Below are 9,270 nucleotides of genomic sequence, written 5' to 3'. Positions count from 1 at the left end.
TAGAGGAAAAGCTGCACGTTTTCAGCTATTTGAACGGTTTTCCTGACAGATTATCAGAAATGTTTTACTACCCGGCAGTTTTGAGGCATCATTCGGGATGTTTTTCTACAATCTGGTGAGTAAAACTGTTCTCTAGTTTATGTCGCTGTGTAGTTTAGCTAGTGAAATTATAAAACGGCCACTCGTGGTGTGTTTAACTGCATAAGGAGCTCGTTATTAAGGTGTCAGACTGGACTGTGTTTGTGGCTCATAATGAGGCTTTAGAAGACTAACCATTAAAAACCATCTGAAATACCTTCATCCCTCACACAAATGTAACAAAATATTAAATCAAGCTCACTAAAGTTTCATTTTTTTATCTCAATCTCGCTTTAATGTATTTTAAGTAAATGCCCGTTTACCAATTAAACACTTTAATTATTAATGTAAGGCGCATTGAAATGTCTGTTAAGAGGGTTTTAAGGTATAAAACTTAAATTTAGAAGACAATGTACCTCTTCAACCGAAGCTTTTTTTTTTAACATTTCAAAATAAAACATGTTTAAACTTAGATTCCCCATCGTTCAAACTACACACACGTTTGCAACATTCACACAAAGCCCAGTGCAGGTGCATCTAAGGTGACAACATAAACACTGCAGCCAAAACAAGTCTAATCCTTTGAAATCCCGTTTTTTTTTTGTTTACAAAAGGCTGCAGCTTTGAAGCTGAGGTGAAGGTCAAAGGTTACATGTTTTACAAAAAGTGAAAAAAAGCCATGCACACTTTATGTTTTCTGTTTCTTAATTCGGTTTTTATTCCTGCAATTTTGTTCAGTTCAGGTAAAACACACAAAAACAGTACAATGTTGCCCATAAAGTTGGAATAAAATATATTTTCTTACCTCTTCTTATGAAATGATCTTGACTATGTGACGTGTTCTTGATAGAAAAAGTGGATGTGTTCTGAAAACTTCATTGATCAGTCTCTTCCAAATGTATCACAGTGAAAATTAAATATTAAATTAAAATAAAAAGAGCAATGTGTCTGAAAAAAAAGATAATTCAAACTTTATGGGCAACCGTGTCGTTGCTATCATTCTGCAACATTAAACTGAGCTCCTAGTTTATTGGTGCCAAGCAGGAATTTTGACTAAAATATTTTAGAGACCACAGCTGCATTAGCAAATAGATGAATGTTCAGAAATATAAAAACAATGCTAAAAGTGTACTCAGAGGTCAAATGTAACTAAATACATTTACTCAGGTTTCCATTTCATATCCAATCCAATTCACACTTGCTTAAGTAAAATATCTGAATACTTCTTCCACCACCGAGCGTTCCTTTATAAAACCTTTTAAAGCTCCAGCTTCATTAACTGAAGGCTCTCAGGTGTTCTGGATGGGTAGGCATCTTTAATTGCCTCATTTATTGCTCTGTTATTGATCACGTACTTTATGAGATAATAATATGGTTACATGTGATCATTTTAGTGTGCTGCTGGGAGAAAATCAACCACATATGCTTTCCCCCTCTGCTTTTCTAAATTACTTAGCAGTAGAGTGCTGAATATCCAGAATGAGAGTTAAGGGCCACCATACTGTACCTCATATGTGTGTGTGTGTGTGTGTGTGTGTGTGTGTGTGTGTGTGTGTGTGTGTGTGTGTGTGTGTGTGTGTGTGTGTGTGTGTGTGTGTGTGTGTGTGTGTGTGTGTGTGTGTGTGTGTGTGTGTGTGTGTGTGTGTGCGTGCGTGCGTGCGTGCGTGCGTGCGTGCGTGCGTGCGTGCGTGCGTGCGTGTTTTGTCCAAACCTAAATCATATTTCTGCATAGTATTAGTTTCAAGACTTCTGATGAGTTTAATATGAAGCAAGATGATGACAAATCTCAGTGTCCATTTCAGGCTGGTCGCTACAAAGGGCATCAAAGTTGCTCGCCGGGATTTCCTAAAAGTCAACGTCAAAAGAACCTGGTGAGAAGTTATGTTAGTCATCGCCTCATATTTATAGCTGGCTGAAACTGTGAATCTGTCCAGTGACAATAACAGTTAATGCCTCTACAGTGATGACATCATGAACTACGTGCTGGAGCGGGTCCCACCGCCTCGGCCCGGGCTGCCACGACCTCGCTTCTCCCTCTACCTCTCCTCCCAGCTCCAGTATGGCGTTGTCCTCGTCTACCACCGACAGTGTGCTATTCTCCTGGGTAAGGAGCTATCAACAGACTAGAGGAGACTCGTAAAAGCGCATCAGTTCTTGACTTTGACCTTTTGTCCTTCCAGAGGAACTTCAGTCCGTCCTGGGCCGGCTGATTAAACAGAACATGTCCAAGACGATTGATATGGACAAGCACAGCAGGTGAGAACAGATGTTTCAACACTTCACACACTTGTCTGCAATTACAAACACAAAGTAACTCCTGTTTCTTTTTTGCTGCTGGGCCTCCTGCTGTCTCTCAGAATTGCTCTGGACTTACCTGATGGTCTGTCTCTCCTGGAGGAGACAGAAGGAGCTCTTGACCCTTTATTCGGAGTGATGGACATGCCTGAAGCCATGCCCAGTCCCAATACACTGATACAGGTAGAGATTTAAGACTTAGCAGACACTTGTAAGTGAGGGTAAAGCTGTAAATCAAATGAATAAAGATTAACATACTCTGTGTACTATTCTGTGTCTCTCAGATGGGTGAGAACTATCTGAGAGAATCCTCTCCTGTGCATCCTGAACTGACCCGGCAAACTGCTTCTGCTGCACCACAGAGCGGTAGGATGACTTCAGTCCTGTGATGATATGAAAATAATGATCTCTTCAGGGCATTGGGTCATTGCAGGAGCAGAAAATAGAGATATGAAAAATGTATTGCCAGACATTTTAATAAATGACATAAAAGGCCACAAAGAGAATTTTAATAACTTGGGCTTTATTGAACTGAAAACACAATACTATAATACAAGAATAATAAAAAGACGTTTAGCAAAATGCACATCAATCTGACCTATAAAAAGGCACTCTACCAATTTCAGATACACTTATAAATACATTTGTGCATAGAGGGAGGGCTGGACTTGGACATTAGATGTATTATTTTTAATTGTAAAGCAAGTCGAGGTGCCATATGTACTATACTGTTAAAAGGATCATAAAGCTCAATCTACAGAGAAATGCACACAGACTTTATTCAGAAACTGTGTCTTTAAGATCCCCCTCCCAAAAAATCCCAGTGTGCTAAATGGTCAGCGTACCTCGGTCTTCTGCATCCGTGCTGTCTGAGTCTCTGCACTCTCGGGGAATCACTGTAACAGCACTGTAGTGGCATTTTCTACCTATATATATGTAAATATATATACGTATATATAGGCTCAGACAGACAGTATGAAAAAAAATAGTGTTTGAACATAAAAGTATGTAAACATGTTCTAGTAGAAACCCAAAATACAACTATGAACCTGATAATGAGCATGCTATGGGACCTTTGAGAAAGGAACTTTAAACGATCACAGCAAGAATGTTCGAAATGCTAATTAAACAGAAAACACCAGGCCTGTCCTGCATTAGTTCGATGCTAGCTGTGCAGCCTTACAGGGATTCATATTAAAAAACATGTACAGTATGTGAGATGGATGGACAAAAATACCAACAGGTCACAGAAATAGACAGAGCAGAGAGATACTGTAGGTCAGGTCAGGACAGTGCAGGCTGCCTTCAAAAAAATCCTCCTAATTGGAGGCTGCCGCTGCGGTGTCAGGGAGTGTTGTGTTGGCGTATTTCGCTCAGCAGAGGAGAGCACTTTAATTGACGCTTAATTAGTTGTGTCCTCTCCTGCTTCTATGTGTATAGCTTTTTTAAAATGTCACTCTTATCTTTCCCCAGGCATAACTGCATCTCCAGACAGCATAACTCTGAGAGACACCGAGCCTGTCGCTATCCCTATTGCAGAAGTAGGGCTGTCTAAAGAGGCACAGACATACACATCTTTCTGCTCCATCTCTCCATCATCTCTTCTTTCTTTTTACTGCCAGTTTGAGGGCGAGGATCTTGTCGATCAGCATCCAGAAACTATTGACTTCCTCTTGGCCCAAGAAGATGACTTTCCAGAAGGTGAGTGCCAAAACCAGGAGTTCCTTTCTCACGTGAGACAAAGACGACGTTAAAATAGTTAGGTTTTTTATATCTCCTTTAACCTCACAGGAGGTTTTGGGATGCCGAGAGAAGAAGTGACACCAGGAGAGCAGGAGGTGGAGATGGAAAGAGCAGAAGATGCAGAGAAACAGAGAACAAAAGAACTCACAGCATCCTCTCTGGAGTAAATGATCCAGATGTGCATGAAAACATCAGCGCAAACACACATAGATCCACTCAAGCGCACACTGACTGTGCCTCTACCTGTGTCAGATTACAGCCCACCACTCTCTCCAGTGAGGATATCGCATTGAGCCAGGAAGAGCCAGTCCTGTCCAGGGAGAAGGCTGGGCCCCACTCAGACCAGCTCACCCCCGTCTCTGCGCCCGTCCTCCCCTCCCCGCCGTCCGCAGCAGAGGAACGTCAAAGACCAACTCTACAGTCAGAGGTGCCAGCTTTTGTGGTTTTTGTTCGTACTTGTGTGCAAGGACACTGCACAAGTACCACGATTTCCAAAGGGTCAGAAGGTTTCTAATAACCTGTTATAAATTTTTATAAATAAGGGTTTCCTGATGCACGATTATCAAGCTGAAGGAGGATAAACACCAGCAAAAGGGATTTTCGTATCCATCTCAGTCCTACCGTCTCAGCGCGTCAAATCCCTGTAGGCACGTGGCCACAACGCTAGGCACACTCCCGCTCACGCTCTTCTTTGTGGGTTTCTGAATCCTCTCGACAACAGCTCGCTAAGCTCCGCTCTGTTGTTGTTGTTCTCAATCATTTCTGTCTGGTTAAATCTGAGGTTAAATTATCACATCAATGTCTCTTTCTACTCTGAAAAAAAGAATGACCAGAGAATGGACAGAGAAGTTTTTGTTTCTGTCACTGTGAAGTGAGTTTACTCTGCAGCCATATCTGTGTGTAAAGAGTATAAGCTGAGAAGGCATTTTCAGAAAAATCATCTGCATTTATGTTACGTTAATTTTTGTCAGTCCAGTTTTTGATGCATAAACTAATGTTTCACATGTGCTTGTCAGCCTGGTAAAGTAACTAGTAACTGAAGTAACCAGATAAATGTAGTGGAGTAAAAAAGTAGAACATTTTCACTGATTTATAGTGGAGCAGAAGAATAAAGTAGCATGTAAATAAAATACTCAAGTAAAGGACAAGAGCCTCAAACTTGTACTTTAGTCCAATAATTGAATGAAAACCTCTGGTTAACAGGTTTGTTCATTTAACGAGGATTGTTTTTTGACAAGCTTGTTGCACTTTGAGGCCTATGACCAATATTTACATTGATAAAATAAAGACACTATACTGTATGCACTCCTATGTCGCTGTAGTGTTTTACAATATCCATTAATGTGATGCTCATACTTCCCAGCCCCTCAATTTGGATCATTTTCGTCAACGGGCCCCAAATTCCATATAAATTGAATAGCCCTGCTCTACACTAACAATGCATTTGATAACTGAGGAAAAGTTCTGGTAGATTTACATCCTCTAATTCTCCTCCCATGCCCAGGATGTGCTTCCTTTAGAGTTGAAGAAGAGGAAGAGGAGGAAGAGGCAGCTGATCTTCTTTGACCCAGAGACGCAGATCTCCCAGGATGTGCAGCAGCAGCAGATTGAAGACCCTCTGATTGAGACCAGGCGTCCACTTTTCCCACCGCCGCTGTCTAACAGGATGTCCTCTGCTGCTGAGCTCTTCAACAATCCCTGCAACCGTCAGTAACACACATGTAAAAAGTAGACATCTCATTTTAATGTAGTCTTTCCTTCAGCCCTGTTTCGAAGCCCTGTAGAAATGCTATCTTGTTTTCGTCCCTCTCCATTTTCCATTTTCAAGAGGAGTAATCAGTGACAATGACCAAAATGCCTTTGAATGCAATTAGACACCCAGTCAGAGCAACAAAGCGATGTAGGGCCGATGACACATGCAAGTTGAGGCAGTGTTTGGTCCATTTTGAAGTAGTAGAAAAATAGCAGCCGGCTCACAAACTTTCTCAAATTACAGCTAAACAGTAAACAAAAGTGTTTTTCTGAAAATATTTGTGGCAAAAAAATCGCAGATGCAGTAACAGAATCTTGATTCACATTTGATGTCCGGTAAGCACATTCTAGCATTACGCTCCTCTGTTCATCATCGTCTAAAACCTGCCCCACATGAGATAAAGGGTTGTGATTGGTGCACACAGGGCCATGTCTGCTGGAAATCTGTCTCAACGGGAGGCGGGCCAGAGCAAATAAAACCTGAGCTGCAGCAGATTCGTCGGGTTCCCAGGCTAATGAAATCCAATCCTAAACAAATATAGGCAGTTTGTATTTCATCAACTTTAATTTTTTTTCTCAGACGTGTCATAATCATCTGCACCTGCTTCTATTTTAAGACGTGACTCCAGTAATCTTTTACAAAAATAAACCTCAAAGCTATTTTTCCCCTGCAGGCTTGCCTGAGGAAATAGAGTTGCTATGGAGACAGGCTGCGACCATCAAGCCTCTCTCAAGCTCAGACCTGCAGTTTGGGGAAAGAGGGCCGGAGTCCACTGGTTCTGAAAAGGAAAGAGAGCACAAAATGGTTGAGGCGGCCGAGATGGCTGAAAGAGAGGAGGAGGACCTGGAGTCTCACAAGCAGGTGTGGTGTTGGTACTGATACCTGTGAAGCCTAAAGGTGCGGGTAGAAGATGGGAAATTACATAATCTGATTGTGTGCTTGTCTGTGTGCGAATGCAGGTCCCCAGAGATGTAGCAGAATCAGAGGAGTTTAATGGGATTTCAGGTAAACCTTGTGCACATAGGTGCATTTCCACTATGGTTGACTACGCCCCTAATCTGCATGTGAGTCGCTCAGGGGGCCGTTTGACTGAGTAGAAAATGTCCCTTTTGTCCTCTGAGATATACCCGATCGCTGATTGGATGTAGCTCTCAGCGGGATGTGACCTGTGGTAGTAGAGATGCCACAGCAACACAGCAAAGTAGAGTGGACACTTTTATCCAGTGGTGTAGAAGAACGCAGCGGAGAAAATGATCTGTGCGCAGATCCTGGATGGATTTCCAACCTGTGGTCCTTATCTGTCTCTCTCTCTTTCTTTCTCTCTCTCCCTCTCCCTCTCCCTCTCTCTCACATTTACACACAAATGCGTGCACACGGTGACAGCCTGTCTGTCAACAAACACTTTTAAAGCGCCTCGAACCTTTAAGAAGGAGTGTTTTGTTTCATGTTACTTGTACATAAGTTGATGTTGTGAATCATACGTGCCACCTTAAATCAAATTACAACTATTCTGTATTTCTCACTGAGAGGAAGAGCGGCACGCCGCTGTGTCACTGATCAGCTGATCACTGGCGATCGAAACCCATTCAGAGGGATATGTCGCCTCCGGAGTTTCGTAAATCCCTCTCTGGACATTTTTTTGTAATGGAAACACAGCGAGTGAGCGGCCTTTTGAGAGGGCGTGCCCTGCAAATTTCCGGGAGACCACTCTTTAGGGCTAATGGAAACACGCCTATTGTGTTTACACTGCAGTTGAATTCAGCACAAGCCATAAGGGTTAATGTCTTCCCCTGGGGTGAGGCTGAGCTCAGAGGTCGAGGTTAGGCATGTGTCACTTATGGTTAGGGGTTAAGGCAAACCCCCATGGGAATGAATATATGCAAATCCAATGTCTTCAAATGTGCGTGTTTGTCCAGAACATGGTTCACTGCCTCTGGAGAGCTCCTATCAAAAGGAGACACCTCAAGACATCCTCTCCCCCATCCACACATCTGACAAGGAAGGGTAGGTAACAGATAAAAATATATGTGAAGTGTGTGTGTGCAGTCACACTTACACGCACATATGTGTTGGCAGGTCCATCTCCAGGTCTGTGTCCATACTGCCGGACATCCCAGAGGTGGACGACAAGTCGCCAGAGAGAGCTGCAGCAGAGTCTCCTGGGTAACGACAGTGAACGCACCACCATTACTAACCAGTAGTAGTTACGTGGTCCTTGTGCTTGGTTAGGTTTGGAGATGAGAATACAGCTATGTGCTCGTGTTCCCGTGTGTGTTTAGCCTGCTGCCAGATTTCCCCGAGCACGAAGAGACACCTGTGCTGTTTCAGTCTCTTCTGCTGCCAGAGATCGACCGCAGAACTGTCAGCAACATTTTTCAGAGGCTCCTTGGTAAGGCCTCCATTTCAGTTAATATCCAAATCATCCCATTACTCATAGTTAAATTGTGTTAATGTTACAGCATCAACACCAGAGGAAGCTTTATGATAACTGTCAGCAAGTTATGAGATCTGACTTTCAGTTTATAGGAAAAGTCTTTGAAAATACCGAACGGCGTCACTAGTGCAAGCTTTAATAGTGAGGTGGAGCTGGAGGACTCATGTACAGTAGTACCAAGAAAAATAATCTGATTTAAAATAAAGATATTTCAACCAATTCAATCTCCAGTAAAAGTTCTACATAATTTTTTTTATGTGCTGTTGTCCAGATTTTTTCCTACCTTGATCTTTTTGTGTAAAAATGCTGGTTTTATTTATTTACTTATTTACATTAAGTGCACGTCTTAAATGCTGTTTGTCTGCAGAGACTTTATTGTCCAGGAAGGTCCGCGCAGAGCAGGAAGAACCTTATGGTGACATATGGATTTTACCCGGACCCAACTACGGAGAGGGGCATCTGATTTTGTGATGCGTGCGTGGTCAACTCAGGTGCTTCATTGTTCAGTCTGATAGACATTAAACAGTCAGTATTCTGACATTTCCTGTGTGTTCACATCATCAGAGAGAGAGAGAGAGAAATCTGTATTCAAACAATATCATACAAAATATTCATACAAGTCAAATGTTTTGTTGCTGATCGCTTGATAAGATTTGACTTGTTGCCATGGTTGAAATGATATAAGATTTTAAAACACGTTACCTGCCGTTTCACATAAAGGCATTGTATTTATTGGTCCCTTTTTTGCTACTGTGACCAACACATTGAATCAACTTTATGAGATTTCAAATATTTTAACTATTTTATTGTTATTTGTTTTCTATATTTTTAAAGACATTACCTCACGTTGTTCGGCACTGGAACGTGCACATCTCTGTTCAAGTAATGTGTCCTTTTTGAACATGAACTACTAAATAAAAACTTTATAAGAGCTTGGTCAGTTATTTCTGTAAAAGAAAGCATGCCC

The 9,270-nt window shown here is 42.0% G+C and overlaps 1 protein-coding gene across 1 annotated transcript; it reads left to right on the top strand.

Annotated features, from left to right (window-relative positions):
- Nucleotides 1–59: 59 nt before the first annotated feature.
- Nucleotides 60–8,802, top strand: LOC310950154 (meiotic recombination protein REC8 homolog; the record flags this gene model as incomplete). The annotated part of the gene is made up of 17 exons (XM_083917816.1): nt 60–115; nt 1,881–1,949; nt 2,040–2,182; nt 2,259–2,334; nt 2,436–2,556; nt 2,658–2,739; nt 3,847–3,914; nt 3,996–4,074; nt 4,165–4,279; nt 4,369–4,543; nt 5,621–5,822; nt 6,543–6,730; nt 6,829–6,874; nt 7,786–7,873; nt 7,946–8,032; nt 8,149–8,258; nt 8,671–8,802. 17 exons carry the CDS (start codon nt 60–62, stop codon nt 8,772–8,774), a joined length of 1,809 nt encoding a protein of 602 aa, XP_083773942.1. The 3' UTR covers nt 8,775–8,802.
- Nucleotides 8,803–9,270: the final 468 nt, after the last annotated feature.

This window comes from Echiichthys vipera (genome assembly GCF_963691815.1).
Source record: "Echiichthys vipera genome assembly, chromosome: 8".
In the NCBI taxonomy this organism is placed as follows: domain Eukaryota; kingdom Metazoa; phylum Chordata; class Actinopteri; order Perciformes; family Trachinidae; genus Echiichthys; species Echiichthys vipera.
This window is presented reverse-complemented; position numbering and strand designations above follow the sequence as displayed.